The sequence below is a fragment of the Salmo salar genome, chromosome 16 (genome assembly GCF_965601325.2).
Source record: "Salmo salar chromosome 16, fSalSal1, whole genome shotgun sequence".
NCBI classification, from domain to species: Eukaryota; Metazoa; Chordata; class Actinopteri; order Salmoniformes; family Salmonidae; genus Salmo; species Salmo salar.
Genome location: NC_138306.1, coordinates 68,920,534 through 68,940,282, shown reverse-complemented (window position 1 = coordinate 68,940,282; position 19,749 = coordinate 68,920,534). Strand labels below are relative to the sequence as shown.

The 19,749-nt window shown below is 41.7% G+C and overlaps 1 protein-coding gene across 2 annotated transcripts; it reads right to left on the bottom strand.

The window, feature by feature from the left end:
* Positions 1 to 10,535: 10,535 nt before the first annotated feature.
* LOC106574445 (augurin-B-like) lies at positions 10,536 to 17,725 on the bottom strand. 2 transcript variants are annotated; one of them, XM_014150343.3, is made up of 4 exons: positions 17,457 to 17,721; positions 14,630 to 14,677; positions 13,883 to 14,043; positions 10,536 to 11,115 (listed from the first exon to the last, which is right to left on the bottom strand). In XM_014150343.3, the coding sequence occupies exons 1-4, from the start codon at positions 17,644 to 17,646 to the stop codon at positions 10,966 to 10,968; spliced, it is 549 nt and encodes a 182-aa protein (XP_014005818.1). In that variant the 5' UTR covers positions 17,647 to 17,721; the 3' UTR covers positions 10,536 to 10,965. The 2 variants fall into 2 exon arrangements, with proteins under 2 accessions (XP_014005818.1, XP_014005819.1); XM_014150344.3 differs by having other exon boundaries at positions 10,991 to 11,115; positions 13,816 to 14,043; positions 17,457 to 17,725.
* Between the last annotated feature and the right edge of the window lie 2,024 nt (positions 17,726 to 19,749).

The window sequence follows — 19,749 nt, the reverse complement described above, 5'->3', positions numbered from 1 at the left end:
TTGGGGGGGCACACGGGTAGTTTGGCGGGGTCAGGGGTGAGACCTGAGCCAACTCCCCGTGCTTATTGTGGTGAGCATGTGCCTGCCCCTCGCACTCTCCCTCCAGTGCGCCTCCATAGCCCAGTACGTCCTGTGCCTGCTCCTCGCACTCTCCCTCCATTGCGCCTCCATAGCCCAGTACGTCCTGTGCCTGCTCCTCGCACTCTCCCTCCAGTGCGCCTCCATAGCCCAGTACGGCCGGTGCCTGCTCTGAGCACCCGGTCCTCAGTGCATCTCTCCAGTCCGGTGAGATCTGTTCCAGCTCCACGAGAAAAACCTCCAGTGATAATCTATGGTCCGAAACCTGTAGAGATGATCCATGGCACGAAGCCTCCAGAGGTAATCCATGGCCCGGAGCCTGTAGGGATAATCCATGGCAAGAAGCCTGTAGGGATTATCCATGGTCCGGAGCCTGTAGGGATAATCCATGGCAAGAAGCCTGTATTGATGATCCATGGCAGAGAGCCTGCAGCAACGGTCCCTAGTCCGGAACCTACAACGACGCTCTCCAGTCCGGAGCCTCCGGCGACGCTCCTCAGTCCAAAGCCTCCGGCGACGCTACCCAGTCCGGAGCCTCCGGCGACGCTACCCAGTCCGGAGCCTCCGGCGACGCTCCTCAGTCCGGAGCCTCCGGCGAAGCTACCCAGTCCAGATCCTCCGGCGAAGCTACCTGTCCAGATCCTCCGGCGAAGCTACCTGTCCGGAGCCTCCAGCGACGCTCCTCAGTCCGGAGCCTCCAGCGACGCTCCCCAGTCCGGAGCCTCCAGCGACGCTCCCCAGTCCGGAGCCTCCAGCGACGCTCCCCAGCCCGGAGTCTTCAGCGGCAGGTATTTACCTGACAGAACTGTTGGCTGTCATTTTGTTTATTTTGTAAAGTGTTTGATTTTTCATTAAACTTCAAGATGAGCACTCAACACGCTGCGCCTTGGTCCCCTTTATATGACGCCCGGTACAGTATTTTAGGGTATCCGATAGTGTCACTGTGATATTTTTTTTACCATAAAACAACAGTACAGTCCATTATTGTAATCATATTATGGTAATTGTAAAGAATGGATGAATTAAACTCAATAAGGGCAGATGGGGTTTGTATTTTACCGTAATTGCATGGAATTGGTGAAAGCAGGTTGGCTGCTAGGTAATGTGTTTACATATTACAGAATATCAATGAATGCCAGTTTGGAAGCCTTTGCTAAGGCCTCTAAAACGGCAAGTGCTATAAAATACCACATTTTGGTATTCCAAATTGGAGGTGACTACAGGGCAAAGGACATGGCAAATACTCAACCATTAAAGGTTTGAGACTTGCTGCCACTTCAATCTGTCCCCAATACACATTTAATTGTTGGGGCAGTTCTACCGCATATCAGTTAAATTGGTACAGCACTCTCACTAATGGGTAGCACAAATGTAGCTTCTTTCTGGCTCATTAAAAAAGGTTAATGAGCCAGAAACAACCACAAAATTACTTATTATAGTCACAAAATAACTTATCTTAAACCAATTTCTTTGGAATTAACGGTAACAGTAACTAACAGGCTGCCAATAAGTTACCGTAAAAACAAGTTACAGTTTTTACAGTGTGGTCAAACGGTTTTTGGCGCTCCAAAAATATGGTACAGTACTGTATTCTGTGGAGTAGAATTAAAGTACCCTTTTGAAATACAGCAATTATTTCCCTGCCCACAACATTTTCCCACAATGCATCATCACTCACAGTATGCTAGAGTATACTGTAGTGCTTCACAGTATTTTACTGTTGATAAATGTAAAAATGTACCATGTAGATCACAGTTTTTCATTACAGTGTAATATTCAGATGTCTTTCAATCCTATCACTCAGAATAGTTTGAAAAAGTAGCCAGTTTCCAATCCAACAATGCCGTGCAGATACTGTAATGTACTGTTAAACCAAAGTTTCTTTGGAATTTACGTTATCATTTACTGTTTACGCCTAAAATCACCCAGAGTGCATTGTCATTTACGGCAATTTACTGAACATTATTAATATGATACTTTATTGATAGTTTTATTGTATAATACTGTCAAAACAACAAGACAGTTTTACAGTGTGGTGGAGAGAGAGGTGGTGCGGTAGGGTGTTAGAAGTGTTGGGGGAAGTGTTGCACTTTGCATGTAAAGTGGGGGAGTGCTGCAGGGACCTGTATAGAGACTGAAAGAGAATAATGATGGCGATAGGAAAGGTAGTTGAGGACACGGGTAATCGAAGGGCAACTATTTGAACGTACTGTGACCTGGAATGACTTATGATCCAATCTATGACGTCTCAGACAAAGCGGAAAGGGTTAATTTCTGCTGGGAGGTGATGAGAGCACTTTGTACACTCCACCAAGACCTGAAGTGTGAGGATTATTTCACCCTGTCAGTCCCGAGACCCCAGCAAAAACCACATTTATCTGCATGTCCAGCCCTTATATTTAGACTCACAATGAAATGTTTTACCATTCTATTTTCAAGACAACCAGGGCTACAAGTAGGACATAAAACTAGTTGACATAAACAGTTGGAATCATGAGTTTTATTGACAAATGTCAATAACAAACCCTGATAAAAAGGAATTGATGAATGCTGTAAGTACAGAAATTGTTTTAATATCCAACTAGTCATTTACAACTGTGTTGAGTTGAGTTTGTGACAGCATCAATGTACGCTAAATTACAGTATTATAGATACTATGTCCTGGGATTTACTATTATCTTCTAGGTAAAAGTGTCATAGAGCAAATGTGTGCGTGTTCGTGAGAGTCTCAGCTTTTCATAGATAGCCTTTAATAGTTTGTAGCTCAAACCATTCAGACTCTATAGACGTTTTTGTAAAAAAGCATCAAGCATCTGCCCTTGTCTCACAAACACAGCTCTAGCTCAGCCCCTGTTAATCACACAGACTAATGGTACCAACGGATGCGGAAGAAACAGACAAATCAAATGTTACAACCCAGAAGTCTGCTCAAACGCACAATGTTTAAAATGAGTTACAAGTCAAAAATGTGCTGGCATCGTGGGGGGACTCATTGGGTTAAGGACAATTTAATATTTTATTTAACTAGGCAAGTCAGTTAAGAACAAATGTATTATTTACAATGACGGCCTGCCCTGGCCAAACCCTAACCCGGACAACGCTGGGCCAATTGTGCGCCTCCCTATGGGACTCCCAATCACGGCCAGTTGTGATACAGCCTGGAATCGAACCAGGGTCTGTAGTGATACCTCTAGCCCTGAGATGCAGTGCCTTAGACCGCTGCACCACTCAGGATCTCAATGTAGTGTTTGAACATCTCTTGTAATTTGAGGTTTGCTAGTGCATTAAAAAGGTATTTGGTGAAGCAGAAAGAAAGTTCACAAACAGTGAAGGTGCTGTCAAAAGGTTTCCAGACAAATATGTCTATTGTTTAATAGTTGGTTTTAAATTCTCATAGTTTGGATACAAACGAGTGACAGACTCTGTCTCATCAAGATGACTCAATCGATTTTGTGCCACAATCATGAGATTACCTTTCTGAAACAAAAAAACATCAGGACTTCAAATTTGTTTGGTTTTCCTGAAATTCAAAACATCAATCCCTTTTTTGTGAAATGAGTCTGATGCCTAATTTTAAAGGTCACCACTGTTATTGTCTTTATGATCGACTGAACAAGACTATAACATAAGATATCACAAATCATGCAAAAGACAACTTTGTTGGGACAAACTTCATATTGCTTCTGATAAATTACATTTTATATTGTTGGGACAAACTTCATATTGCTTCTGATAAATGATATTTTATATGGTATTTTTTTAAGAGATACTATAAATACAATATTTTATTTAAAGAATAAATGACTAAAGAAAAACGTTCATGTCACTTGAATAGAGGTATGCCTCATATTCCTGTTACCTCTGGTTTCCATGTCTGTATTCCGCCCAGAGCATCTAAGTGAATATGTTCACAGCATATGCCATGTACAGAGATGGCATCAGGAGGCCAGGGAGTCGGTGTAAGTTTAATTAAACGCTGAGGTGGTAGCTAGGCATGGCACTGGGCTGCCCTTCAGCTATAAGACAAAGTCACTCACACTACAACTTTCTCCCATGCTCTGGTGAGAAAACAAACCTCAAGACGGACCAGTAGAGGCCAAAGAGCACCTGTGTGACCATTATTGTTTATGATTTTGTTTTAGATTACATTAGAAAACGTTCTTATCCTCTATTATTTCCCTCTATGGATTGAAAGGTCACATTTCGTCATTCTCAGATAATTCTGGAGTGTCATTAAAAATTCCCTGTTAGTCAATGTATACGTGACTGTCCTCCTCCATCGCTGTTGGTAATTTAGTGGCCGGTCTTCAGTACATACAGCATAAAAGCCAGACATGACAGGTATCTCTCTGAGGGGTTGGAACATGGCTTGTCAATCACACAGAGAGGCTTTGGTGTGAGCCCAGGGGAATACTGGATGAATACTGGACGTGAAAAGAGAGAGGACGTTTAAATCTCTTCTGTTTCCTCTTTGGCTTCGAAGCAGCCCCGGCCTGGCTTCTGTCTTAAGGTCCTAGAGGGCAGAGGGTGATTTAGTTAGAGTAGACCTTTCATGCAGACATACAGTATGTAGGCTATGTCTTTTGAGTCATGCCTGAAGACACAAGTTTATGATGAAAGTGATTGTTTTCGGGAGACGTTGGCCATTTAGGATGAAAGCCTGTGACAGAGGTTTAGGGATTGTTGTAGAACTAGTTCTGTCTGACGAGACATGACAGAAACATCATACCCACTTTCCCTTTTCCTCGTCTCACATGTCAATAAGCAACACTGATCTTGGCTGATTATTCTCCAGTGTCATGTGACCATGTCACCTGTAGCTTCAGGGAAGTGCTTTCATCAAGTTCTGCCTGTCCTGTGTGGATTAGGATGATGCATAAGAACCATCTATCTGGACCATCATAAATTACACACTTCAATTTGAGCTATTGTCATTTTTCTAAGTGAAATAAGTTAGAGGAGCTGGGATCATAAGAAAATATATTTTATATATGCAAGCATCCTCTACCATGGGGGGGGGGGTTGAGAGAAAATGACACTCATCCCTCTGAAGTAGATTATCTGTCAATGGAGCTCCTACTGTAGTTGTTCTAATTTGTCTGTTTGAGGAGCCAGATTCTCGCCCCAGAGGGGTTTTACTTCATAGCACGTGGTGCAGAGAGGAAGTGCTTAGGCTGTTAGCAAGCTGTGCTGGAATCAGACAAGCCTTGAATGACATACATTTTCAAACACATCTACGTTGACTGAACCCTTGGGCCTACTTACATTATCCTTGATAGAAAAAAATGTATACCAGTGTTCTATTTTTATAAATTACAGGAAGCATGTCAGTGACACTCGCAACTATATTGTGTTTAATTAGTGCATCATAAACATGTGTGTGTGTGTGTCTCTCAGTGTGTGTGGCATCAGTTTCATCAACACTAATCAACTTAGTTAAAGTAAAGATTCACCCATTTTGAATGTTACATCGTATTTGTGCATCTTTGAGCTATTCGCCATGCAAGCAGGCAGAAATACAGCCCGTCTGATGCGTCATACCGGCTGATTTTTGCCTGCTTGAACGGCATATCGCTCAGATACATATGAAAACATGAAATGCACCGGGAATCGATAGAACACAAATACGATACAACATTCCTTTAACCACCACATTTCTACCGCTTCTCCAATTTCATCACACAAATCTATAATATGATGGAATGTTTGAAAAAAAAGATAGGGTCTAACAAGTAATTCTATATTCCGATGGCTTGTTTCAAAATGAATATAAAATGACTTGGTAGAGCCTATATTCCACACAGTAATTAAACACTCCAGTCTCCAAGTGTCTTACTAGTATTTATCTACAACACCTGCCTCTTAGACCTCTACTCATGAGACGGAGAGCTATTGAGCCCTCTGGCTCAGCCCTTGTTTCCGCTCTGGAGCCTATGGCCATAGAATACACATCCTCCACTAAGCAAAGTGCTGATAAACAAACACAGATCAATTAAATGAATCCATGACCCCCCCCCCCCCCCAGAGCTATGGCTCTGAAAGAGCATTTGTCTAATGAACTGAAACTGTCATGTAGAAGCTATGTTGTGCTGATGGGCTGAGCTGTTTGCTGTGGTGTATAATGTCCCAGAGTCATGCATCCAAGGCCATTGATTAAATAATAGTCAACATGACATTTTTTAAACCTATAATCCTTAGTTGCTACATCAATTTTTTTTGTTATAAATTAATGATATATACCCATTGATTGTCAAATAATATAACATAAATGACTAATGAGCTTAGTTCAACTCTCATACCCCATCAGAACCCAAACTATAAGCTTGTTTTACTCCAATGTCTGTAAACAATGTAAACAACACTGTATAGCATCAAAACATGTTTAAAACTAAAATGTTAATACCATGAATAGTTAATCCACAGCTTTGTCTATGAATTTGAGAGTGGTTATGTTTCTCCAGGCCCATTCTTCCGCTTTTTACTAAAATAGAGTCAGGGAGATACTTTGTTATTGTTCCAATTAAGGATTCTAGCTTTCAGGCAATATATTCTCCTTGAGGTCTCTCATTCTTTTACAGCAGGTTTCCAGTTGCATGCGTTCCAATTCTGGTGTCACGTCTACTCCCACTTCACCCCTCCGGCGCTCAACGTCGCGGGTCCACTAACAACCGGTCCTGGCAATCTAAATTGAGCACACCTGGCAACCATCATCGCGCACACCTGCTCCCCATCGTTACGCACACCTGGACTTCACCACCACCCTGATTACTCTCCCTTCATATAGCCCTCAGTAAGTCTCACTCATCAGACAGGATTGTTTTTTTTTTTTTTTTGGTTACGTTTAGTACGCGGCTTCGGTTTTTAGCATTAACGGCATGATTATTCTATAAGTCACCTTGTGTTTCCTGACTCCCTGCATATATGTTACATCTGATCCTGGTAGTGGATACCCACAGGGATGAAGGTTTGTATTCTCACCCAGCACTAACATACCTGATTCAACGAATCAACAAGCGCCTTGATTAGCTGAATCACTTTCGCTGGATGGACAGGATTAACAAGTGTGTATGCTACAGTTTGCCATGTACTGTGTATTTAAATACTGTATTATCGACAAACCTCATTGTAATTTCTACTACTGTACATTGCATTATTGTTACACTTTATACTGCACGTATAGATTGCATATGGATTACTGTTAGTGTTATTTAGTTTAAGTGGATTCGTTGTGACGTATCTAGATTATTATTATTATTAAAACATTTTGTTATTTTTGTTTTGTGATATTTTACTGCATTGTTAGGAGCTAGTAACGTAAGCATTTCGTTGCACCCGCTCTAACATCTGCTAAACTGTGTATGTGACCAATAAACGTTTATTTGTCATGCCAATGCCACTTCATGCGCAAATAAATCATTCAACATGGAAAATGTTCATGTGAAATATTGCGAACCTCAGTGTCAGTTTATAAATACAATTTGATTTATTCCGGCAGCATGGAAATAGGTTATTGGATCTGCGCTGTGCGGAGGATAAGGTGTGTGTGTGAGCCATTAGTGTAGGTTCATATATATATATATATATATATATATATATATATATATATATATATATGCACATGGACAGGAGGTGTGTGTAAGGGCAGGGGAAGAAAATACACAATTCCCAGATAATAGCCTGAATGTTCTCCTCTGACAGCCATAACAGGATGATAAGTCAAACTATTTAATCAACATTTCTCAGAATTGTTCATTGTATCTAGAAAGAAAAGCAATCAAAGTATGGCTGATTAAGTTTCATGGTCAGAAGGTATAGAAAAATAATATTCTATATACTACAACATGAGCAGAGAGTCCTTTTTTTTTTTTGAAGGCAGAAAATGGACAAAGGAAAATGACATTGACCCATGGCATAGTGTCCACTTGCTGTTCCTGGGTTCCAAGCAGCCCTGAGGGATGAGATGTCTCTCTCTGCCCAAGCACTTTGACACCTAGTAACCAGAGCCATTACGCCACGAAAAACACATCAGCTTCCAGCCCACAAGATCCCCCTTAGGCATTCCACAGAGAGACCATGGCTCTCTTGTTGCCCTCTTAAAAAGCACAAGTGTGCATCCCAAATGACACCCTATTCTCTTTATATTGTACTACTTTTGACCAGAGCCCTATGGGGGGGAATAGGGTGCCATTTGGGACCTACTCTTGGAGGCGACGTCATCCTATAGCATTCACTAACCTATCTAATTGAACTTTTTCTTTATTTTCTATTATGCATATTTAATCATCTTCTCTCATATTGGGTGACTTGGCCTCCTGAGGGAATCCATAGTGATCTGTTGATGGCCTGTGGGCAACAGAGCAAGAAATAGAAGCAGAGTAGAATAACAATGATAGAGAGATCCTGTGTCCTAATAATATTTCTGTATTTCTTAATTCCATTATTTTACTTTTAGGTATGTGTGTAGTGTTGTGAATTGTTAGTTATTACTGCACTGTTGGAGCTAGGAACACAAGCATTTCGCTAAAGCCGCAATAACATTGCTAAATATGTATATGCGACCACTCAAATTGGATTTGATTCGGAGGAACGGGGGAAACAACATAAAAAGTCTATGGGAAGGGAGTAGACCTGCTGAATGCAGTTACTCATGGGTTTTTATGATGGCCACAAATAACTGTTATTATGGTGTCCTAGATTTGTTGGTCACATGATGTCTTTCCTTATGGTTTGTATTGCTTTTATCTTTTTGGGGCATCTGTATGTTTATCCAAATAATGCAGATGTGGCAGATGTTTGTGTATATTGCACATTTTATGTTTAGGTTTTCAATATATCACCAACTGTTTCTGCATATTGGTTAAAGTAAATATTTGCGCTCAATTACTTTCCTTAACTGATCAAATGCATGGTAAATAACGTACGTTTCTACACCAGACTAAACGTTTCTCTATGAACATAACTCCAAGTTGGACTTGGCCTCATCTCTCATATGTGTGATTTCTAGCGCCCCTCTCTGGACAACATCTGAATAATACGGCACGGAGCAGAATGGAGGAGGATCAGAGACGCATGTTGCTCATTCCAACAAGGACGTGTGATAAGTGGAAGTGACACTCCATGGTGTTTTATGGAATCAAAACATTGAAGTTAGTATGGATTTTATCACCCACATGTACATTATTATTCAAATCTATGACAGATCAACTTGTTTGTGTTATAAATTAGAGGCAGGAAATCTAACTGCCTGCATGCGATAAGGCTGATTTTTGTGAATTAGAAAGATGGGAAACAGTGATGTGTGAATGTAGCTATTCTCAGACGAAATATTCTGGCTTCTGTCCCTGTGGTGAGCAGAGAGCAGGGAGTGGTGTAGTGTTGACAGAGATGTAGTTTTGACAACATGGTATACAGCTTATTTCAGAAATGACTTTTTGTAGCAGGTTAGGAGAACTTATGAGATGTAAGCTAGGGATCTGAAAGCAATAACATAAGGCTCAGAACTTTACTCCCGGTCCATACTGCTGCTTGTGTACAAAGTTGTGCCCCCCCCTTCAGATTTGTGTGTGTGTGTGTGTGTGTGTGTGTGTGTGTGTGTGTGTGTGTGTGTGTGTGTGTGTGTGTGTGTGTGTGTGTGTGTGTGTGTGTGTGTGTGTGTGTGTGTGTGTGTGTGTGTGTGTGTGTGTGTGTGTGTGTGTGTGTGTGTGTGTGTGTGTGTGTGTGTATACACACAGCTACTGCAAAATGCAATAGTTCACTACAAGACTATGTCTTATCTGTAAGAGACTATGGACATGAACAAATCACTGACAGATATTCCATTGTGCTTCAGAGTGGAACATTTATCATCCACTGTTGCTAGTTTCTGACTGTTTGACAGTTGTATAAGGCAGCCCCATCACAGGGAGCAACTCAAACAACTCAAACACAACACACTTTAATTACACAATAGCGGCAGGAACCTTCCCAATCGGTCAGTGCTATCTGGGAACATTGGGATGTCCCAACTCAACAATGAAGTTGACATTTTAAATGGTTAAGGTAAGGGTTAAGGTTAGGGTTAGGCAAGGGTTAAGGTTAGGGTAGGGGTTAATGTTAGGGTTTAGGGTAGGGACATCCCAAGGATCCCGGATAGCACTAACTCTTCCCAATCCTAGAAAAAATCAATTTCAGTGGGACAAACCACAGGTTAGAAGGGATAGAACTCTCCCTAGTTTCTCTTCTCTTTTAACCTCCGTCTTTTTCTTCCATTAAACTGTTGACTGTGGTTGGTGCTGCCATCTCCTCAGCTTGCTGTGTCGCCCCCCGTTTGCAATTATTTCGCCACATTTTTTTTTATTTTCTGCGTCAGTGTAGGGATAGATTGGCATCCAATCTACAGGCTGGTTGAGGTACTGCCTGTATCTGTACGGTCTGCTGGTTCACCAGACACTGGACACAACATGTACAAGAGTCATGAATTATTAAAGGTTTTGACTGTCTTTATTTAGTTATTCAGACAGATCAACCCAATGCATTGTGGTCCCATCACAGCATGTACATCAGCAGGTCTCAATCTCCCAGACAGCAAAGGATACAATGTAGAGACAGTGAAACCCAATCCATTGTCTGGGACAAGCATATATTAGCTCCATTTCTTGCATTACAGAGAAATCTACATTACTGTATGTGTGCAGAATAGCATCAGAGGGATAAGTTGCAGAAGGCAGAAGAGGGAAGCACTTATGTGATTGGGACAGTTCAGCGATTTTACAAAACATATTTGTTTCCTTCATTTGAAGTAGTCTAAGGGAACACACATCTTAATATGTAAAAGATCAGAACTATCCCTTTACTCTCATGTGATTTTTATGTTGAGACAGAGAAGCTGAGTAAATCACAGCGGGCCAATTAATAGTAGTCATAATTGACATTGGCGCCGTGTCTGTAGGAACCGGGGTCCTGGGGCCCGATGGGGGCATTCTCGTCATAATGGTGCTGGCGACCTTGGTCTGACGACCGGGCCAGGTCCATCCAGTAGGACAGGTCAGTCTCAAGCCTCTGTGGGATGGACAACAAGAGATTAAATGTTAATGAAATCAAGCTAGAAGACTCGTGAACATGTTTGAATGAGAGTGAATAGACAAGGTGTTAGAAGAGGTAGTGTGTGTATTTGTGACAGCTGCAGATGGAGAGATCCATCTCAAGGACAACTGGAGATACAATGAAATAATATCATAGCAGATGCTTTGATCCAAAGACTTGCAGTACAATGAGTGCATTTTTATATATATATATATATATACATATATATATATATACTTTTGAACGGTAGTGTATATATATATACTACCGTTCAAAAGTTTGGGGTCACTTGGACATATTCTTGTTGTTGAAAGAACAGCACATGTTTTATCCATTAAAATAACATCAAATTGATCAGAAATACAGTGTAGACGTTGTTAGTGTTGTAAATGACTATTGTAGCTGGAAACAGCATATTCTTTATGGAATATCTACATAGGCATACAGAGGCCCATTATCAGCAACCATCACTCCTGTGTTCCAATGGCACGTTGTGCTAGACGCCTCACAAGTCCTCAACTGGCAGCTTCATTAAATAGTACTCAACGTCAACAGTGAAGCGGTGACTCTGGGATGCTGGCCTTCTAAGCAGAGTTCCTCTGTCCAGTGTCTGTGTTCTTTTGCCCATCTTAATCTTTTATTTTTATTGGCCGTCTGAGATATGGCTTTTTCTTTGCAACTCTGCCTAGAAGGCCAGCATCCCGGAGTCGCCTCTTGACGTTGAGACTGATGTTTTGTGGGTACTATTTAATGAAGCTGCCAGTTGAGGACTTGTGAGTCGTCTGTTTCTCAAACTAGACACTAATGTACTTGTCCTCTTGCTCAGTTGTGCACCGGGGCCTCCCATTCTTCTTTCTATTCTGGTTTGAGCCAGTTTGCGCTGTTCTGTGAAAGGAGTAGTACACAGCGTTGTACGAGATCTTCAGTTTCTTGGCAATTTCTCACATGGAATAGCCTTCATTTCTCAGAACAAGAATAGACTGACGAGTTTCAGAAGAAATTACTTTGTTCTAGCCATTTTGAGCCTGTAATCGAACCCACAAATTGCTGATGCTCCAGATACTCAACTAGTCTAAAGATGGCCAGTTTTATTGCTTCTTTAATCACTACAACAGTTTTCAGCTGTGCTAACATAATTGCAAAAGGGTTTTCTAATGATTAATTAGCCTTTAAAAAAGAAACTTGGATTAGCTAACACAACGTGTCATTGGAACACAGGAGTGATGGTTGCTGATAATGGGCCTCTGTACGCCTACTGTATGTAGTAGATATTCCATAGAAAATCTGCTGTTTCCAGCTACAATAGTCATTTACAACATTAACAATGTCTACACTGTATTTCTGATCAATTTGATGTTATTTTAAAGGACAAAAAAACGTGCTTTTCATTCAAAAACAAGGACATTTCTAAGTGACCCCAAACTTTTGAATGGTAGAGTATACAATGTATGACCCCAGTGGGAAATCAACCTAAAGTAGTGTAAAGATGTTTGTATAGATGAGGTTTTGGAAGGGATAATGTGTCTGAGTTGTAGTATGACTGGCGTTAGAGGGCAACCTCACGTTCGTCTTGAATAATTAACTGACACGTTTTCTATTGGGCATTTCTGAAGTCAGGGGGCTTTATGTGGCTAGACGGTTTGGACAGGTCTGCCACTGTTGGACGATGGCCGCAGATGTGAGAATAATATTATGGTCCCTCATCGACTGATGTTGGAGCTGGGATGAACTGACATACACACACACACACACACAGGGGGCAGCTGCTGAGCCCGCTAGGAGACAGGTGTCACAGATACCGACATTAACCCAATCACACAGCCTCGCTAACTGCTATAAAAAAATATCAACACACACCTTATAATAGAGCTGTCTGGACAGTGGAGAGAGGTTACACACACACACACACACACACACACACACACACACACACACACACACACACACACACACACACACACACACACACACACACACACACACACACACACACACTTTCTAATAGAACTGTCTAGTGGCGGAGTGGTTGCGTTGTGTTGCTAAGACATTGCTGTAGACGGGAAGTCATGTCTCTGTACAGCCTGTGTGAGACTGAAGCAAACACAAAGACTGACCTTTTCATATGTTCACCTATCATTCCTGTAAATGCCACCATGTGACTTATACAAGGATGGAAAAATAGTCAGTTTCTATAACCATATTAAAGTGAACTAATTCAGATTCGATTAAAGGTACAAGGAACATAACTAGGAACATAATAGGAATGTGCTTGTACTGTGCTGTACATTCTTCCTGTAAGTCAGTTATTTGTAATATCCCATGGAATTGTATATTTAAGCAATAAGGCATGAGGGGGTGTGGTATATGGCCAATACACCACGGCTAACGGCTGTTCTTCCGTCGTGCCTGGATACAGCCCTTAGCCGTGGTATATTGGTCAGATACCACAAACAACCGAGGTGCCTTATTGGTATTATAAACTGGTCACCAACGTAATTAGAGCAGTAAAAATACATGTTTTGTCATACCTGTGGTATACGGTCTGATATAACACGGCTGTCAGCCAATCAGCATTCAGGGCTCAAACCACCCAGTTTACAATACATGATAGTATATGATGCAGTTGTAGTTTACTAGATCAGATTACTGTAAGGACTGTAGGAATGTTTTACTGACCAATTGGTAAAGCATCTGTGTGTGCAGAGTCCAGTGTCCAGAAGGGTGCAGTGTGCAGTGCACCTACCGCCTCGTCATAACCCATGTGCATAAACTGCATGATCCATTGCTGCACATCTGGCCTGCTGCGGTCCCAGATGTTCCTCTTGGACCTCCGTAGGGAGGTCAGGAACTCTTTGGCCTTGGAGGGGGTCACCGCCACCCCCACAGGCTTCGTACCTCCGCCCACTAAGGAAATACAGGTGGGAGAGGTTAAGGGTCAAGGTGCGGATGTAAAGCAGTCAATAACCACACCTGTTTGCCTACAGAAGGCAGGGGAAGTGTGTAGGGAGCAGGGGACCTGTCAGTGACTGAGAGATTGAGTGGTTCTGACCGACCAGCAGCAGCCAGGACAGACAGGAGAGGAGCCTAAGGCTGCATCAGCGCCACTCTATAAATATCAACGGGTGTTTTTAGATTATTAATAAGACTCGTAAAGCCATCATCATCTGAAACTGTCACTTATCAATCCAGGCACTCATCCCACAGAGGACTGCGTGTGTTGTGTGCCATGGAGGTCTGTCTGAACTTGGCAGGGCTATTCCAAGCTAGACAAGTGTGAAAAGTTTACTGCCTGAGGTGGATACGTCGATAAAGTTATTAAAAAATATATATATATATTTAACCTTTATTTAACTAAGCAAGTGAAAGGTGAATTGTTTTCCTGACATGTATGACGCAGACATGTGGATGTAGTGTGGCTCAGTGTAGTCAGTGTGTGTGTCGTCTCAGCTGTGAGACGTTTCTAATGAAAAACAGCCATAATCCACATTACCATCTCTTTTCTTCAGTAGTCTGTGGAGCTTGCTCTCCGCTGTGCCATCTGTTGGAGACGCACAGACAAAAGAGGTTAAATAAAGACAAATCAGATATATTGTACTTGATCTAAACATCACATCAGTTTGTATCAACTGTGATATCATTATTATGAAAGACGTACACTGAGTTCACAAAATATTTGTATTGAGTTGCACCCCCCTTTTGCCCTCAGAACAGCCGCGATTCGTCTGAGCATGGACTCTACAAGATGCTGGCCCATGTTGACTCCTATGCTTCCCATGGTTGTGTCAAGTTGGCTGGATGTTTTTGGGTGGTGGACCATTCTAGATACACACGGGAAACTGCTGAGTGGGAAAAACCCAGCAGTGTTGCAGTTCTTGACACACTCGCCTGGCACCTACTACCATACCCCGTTCAAAGGCACTTCAATCTTTTGTCTTGCCCATTCACCCTCTGAATGGCACACATACACAATCCATGTCTCAGTTGTCTCATGTCTCCTCCCCTTCATCTACACTGATTGAAGTGGATTTAACATTTGACATCAATAAGGCTTTCATCTGGATTCACCTGGTCAGACTACTCTATGTCATGGAAAGAGCCGGTGTTCCTAATGTTTTGTACACTCAGTGTATATTATTATTATTACGCCCTATGACAGAGAGTTCATGTAAAGAGTATCTAAGAAATCTAATACTGAAGCAGCTCTGTTTGATAACATTTATGTGTTACAGTTCTCCTATCAAGACATGAAACCTTTAGTATACATATATTAAAAAAAAGGTTTTATCCCTCCCTTCATACCCATTCACCACACAAATACTTGAAAAACACTCCAGTTATCAAAGTATTACCAAAGCAACCCAAACAACACATTAGAAGGTCCGTTGGACAACAATGAGATTCTGGCCCTGGGATTTCTATTTTTCAACCAGTGTTATGCAGGATGAATACAAACTGCAAGCTTCTAATAGAAATGAACAGCTCAGGCTCCGCTCTTCACAGCTCTGACTGGGTTTTGACGACAGCCGTTCTGAACTCGAGCACCGCGTGTGACAAGAAGTTACCCCCATCCTTCCTGGTAATTGGGCAACTTTAGCACCTTTTTGGTTGTCTGAGTGGAGGAAATAAATGATGAGGACTCAATGTATTTTGAAAGACGAGACGTTGAGGATTATAATAAACACCGCTTGATGTCAAACAAGCAAGTCAAACATCTGTGAGTCCAAATGTGCACTTCACATCTCCAAATCATAAAACTCTTGTCATATGCTATGTCAACATTTATGATCACTATGTTTGATGTACAGTTCTAAGATGGCATATCATCATACCCTGGGTTGTCCTGAACAGAATGAGCCTGTTTGTTCATTTTGAAGAGCACTCCTTTCAATGCGCACCACAATTCTGTTTCTCTGTATTGCCTTGTGAAAGCCGTAACACTGTAAGAGCATATTTTATCATGTTGGCAATAGAACACACTTTTAAATCATGCTCACCTGACCCAGGTTGAGGTTTAGAACGGCCCGTTTTAGGATTGCGTAAACAACAACAGTAATTGTGTGATGGCAGGGACGCAGGGTTGTGTTCCAAATTAAACAACTACAACTATGCTTGCTCTAGTTCCTCAACGGCACAGCTAGCAGAGCTATAAAAAAAAAAATAAAACATTTAATTGTAGACTCTTCTTAGAGTCATGAAAGTGCATTGGAATGACTTAGGAACTGTGCACACTTTGGAGAGGTGTGTGACCACTTGGAAACACCAGTTAGACCTCTCACTCAAATCATTTAAATGTTTTTGTCTTATGTTGCACCTACCCCACATTCTCCAGAAATATTATCATCATGTCAGAGTATATCCAGAGTATTTTCAGATTTCGTTTTCAACAAATATGGGGAAAAGTACAGTAAAATGGACATAAAATCAACAGTGTAATGTTTGGATTCAGTCTTGTGTCAGGTGTGCCCAACTTTGGTCTAATCGTGTTCCCATTATCTTCAAACTGTTCCAATTCAGTTGTTACCATGGTTATGCATATGCTTTTCATATTTATTCTGTAAGAAACATTTCAATGTAGCCCTATCCATATAGGCCCATTCCCACAAGTGTAAAGGGTAATGGACTTGTTGTGTAAATGTAGTTCTTTAAATGCAGTGGGGTCTGGTTTGATATTCGATGGCCGGTTAGAGGCAGTGAGCGGCGACCTTCTTCCTCTAGCTAGCAGACAGTAGACAGTAGACAGTAGGAGGGTGATATTCGCGGACAAACAATGTGACACGAGGGTGTGAAATCCTCCCTCCAGGAGCTGTGGTTTGGTTTGACCTCCTTTTGTCCTCCACACACAAATACTTCCATCCATCTCTCTCTCCCCCTTTTTTTTACTCTCCCTCTCGCTATTCTCTTGGTTTACCTCTCCTTTTTTCTCCCTCTCTCTCTTTTAGCCATTATTCTTCCTCCCTGTGAGCTTCAAAAATCAAAGCTTCCTACAGAGCATCCAAGATGGTGGCTACAAGGCGGATAGAATAGCCACGGAACTCTTTCAAAATCAGATGTCACACTTGTCCTCAAGAAGAAGAAAGAAATCCTGTCTCGGCCGATCTCAGCAATTTCTAAAAAGAGTGAGATGGGAAAATATATCGAGACAGGCGTGCAGGCACCCTTTTCCAAATCTCTATTCTACGTAACAATTTTGTCACGTGGCAACATACTATGACATTTGAATGCATCAACCTGCAAATTTACAGTATTCATGTGATGGGTCAGTGAGTGCACTCAATCACAAATGTACAATATGGATGTGAGTGACGGAAGGGTTTTACCTGAGTGAGCGCAGTAGGAGAGGAAGGCAGTTAGCAGTAGAGCCTGCAGACAGAGGGTGTGGAAAGCCATGGTCTCCGTCTCAGTCCCAGATGTCTCTCTGAGTCTCGGGAAGCAGTGGGTAGAAGAAGCGGGAAGAGAATCGGGAGCAGTGAAAGCAGGAGTCTCCCCACAGGCCCAGAGAACAAACATTCCTCCCTGGAGGAAAAACCTGCTTGTGCCGGTTCAGGAATGTCGTAAAAGGAAGACCCAGCCAAACAGAAGCACTCGGTCGTTCTCTCTCGTTTAATGTGTGGGTGATATGTTGGTTGGATGGGTAACGCTTTCTTTGGATAGTCCATCTGTAGACGCTCTACAGACGGTCTACAAGCTATCAGTAACACTTCAACTAACCATCTACTAACCACAACCTTATCCTAGCCCTAAACCTAACACTTACCCTAACCGTAACCTTAGCCTTTACCCTAACCCTTATTCTAAACCTAGCCCTAACCATATGAAGCAGTTGCTAATCAACAGATAGTTTGTTGATAGTATGTTTAGGGCTCCCGAGTGGCGCAGCTGTCTAAGGCACCGCATGTCAATGCTAGAGGCGTCACTACAGACCCTGGTTTGATTCCAGGCTGTATCACAACAGGCCGTGATTGGGAGACCCATAGGGCGGCGCACAATTGGCCCAGTGTTGTCCGGGTTAGGGTTTGGCCGGGAAAGGCCGTCATTGTAAATAAGAATTTGTCCTTAACTGACTTTCCTAGTTAAATAAAAAAAATCTAAAAATGACCATCTGTACAGATGGACTTTTTGGACTATCCAAATAAAGTGTGACTGAGCATTGCTACATCTAGAGTAGTGTCCGTCTAAGATATTGTGCTTTCTCTTACTGAGATAATTTGATGTTTTTCTGTCAAATGTCTTTACACAGAAAGTGGAAATTGTAACTGTCAAACATCTGTCAAGCCTGATCAATGATGTCATAGAAACACAGAAAAATGTCCTCAAAGACAACACAGAAAACCTCCATGTCATATTTCTTCCACACAGTCAGCAGTAAATGATAGTTTTCCTGTGTGCTTTTTTCAGACCAAGTAGTAACTTAACAAATAGCATCATGATGCTGCAATCCACAAATCTGGGACCATATTTCTGGAACGCCGCTCAAGGACGTTTTCCCCTGGGGCATGTTTCCATGCAGAAAGAGCAAAATATCTCAAGGGAAGGACAGATGTTTCTGAACATGAAAAAACACATCCCCACAGAGAAAAAAAAACCTTTGAATTTAATTGAATTTCCTTACTTTACTTTGAAATTTGTCAACGCCCCAAGATCATGGAGACTAGTCCTCTCTACACAGGTAGGGGGCAGTACATTTCATTTTAAATTGTTCCAATTCTGCACCCTTTTCCAAGTACCAGTCAAAAGTTTGGACACACCTACTCATTCAAGGGTTTTTCTTTATTTGTACTATTTTCTATATTGTGGAATAATAGTGAAGACATCAAAACTATGAAATAACACATATGGAAACACGTAGTAAAGTGTTAAACAAATCAAAATATATTTGAGATTTGAGATTATTCAAAGTAGCCACCCTTTGCCTCGATGACAGCTTTGCAAACTCTTGGCATTCTCTCAACCATCTTCATGAGGTAGTCACCTGGAATGCATTTCAATTAACAGGTGTACCTTGTTAAAAGTTAATTTGTGGAATTTCTTTCCTTCTTAATGTGTTTGAGCCAATCAGTTGTGTTGTGACAAAGTAGGGGTGGTATACAGAGGATAGCCCTATTTGGTAAAAGACCAAGTCCATATTATGGCAAGAACAGCTCGAATAAGCGAAGAGAAACGACAGTCCATCATTACTTTAAGACATGAAGGTCAGTCAATACAGAAAATGTCAAATACTTTGAAAGTTTCTTCAAGTGCAGTTGCAAAAACGCTATGATGAAACTGGCTCTTCTGAGAACCGCCACAGGACAGGAAGACCCAGAGTTACCTCTGCTGCAGAGGATAAGTTCATCAGTTACCATACTCAGATTGCAGCCCAAATAAATGCTTCACAGAGTTCAAGTAACAGACCAGTGACGACCCATCATTCATTCTGTTTTGAGCCCCATATTTTTAGGCTTGCCTGTTTTGCTTGTTATCTTGGTATTAATATGTCACATATCAGTTTGCAAACAATATTACCAAAAAATTATTTAATTAAGGCCGCATAAATAAAGCCGCATCTGGGGTGGCAAGGAGCCTAGTGGTTAGAGCGCTGGGCCAGTAACGGAATGGTTGCTGGATCGAATC

Coding starts and splice junctions, on each gene's coding strand:
- LOC106574445 (XM_014150343.3), bottom strand. CDS start 17,646: ATGTTTGTTCTCTGGGCCTGTGGGGAGACTCCTGCTTTCACTGCTCCC. Junction 14,044..14,629: donor ACTACTGAAGAAAAGAGATG/GTAATGTGGATT, acceptor GTATTTCCTTAG/TGGGCGGAGGTACGAAGCCT. Junction 11,116..13,882: donor ACATGGGTTATGACGAGGCG/GTAGGTGCACTG, acceptor TCCATCCCACAG/AGGCTTGAGACTGACCTGTC.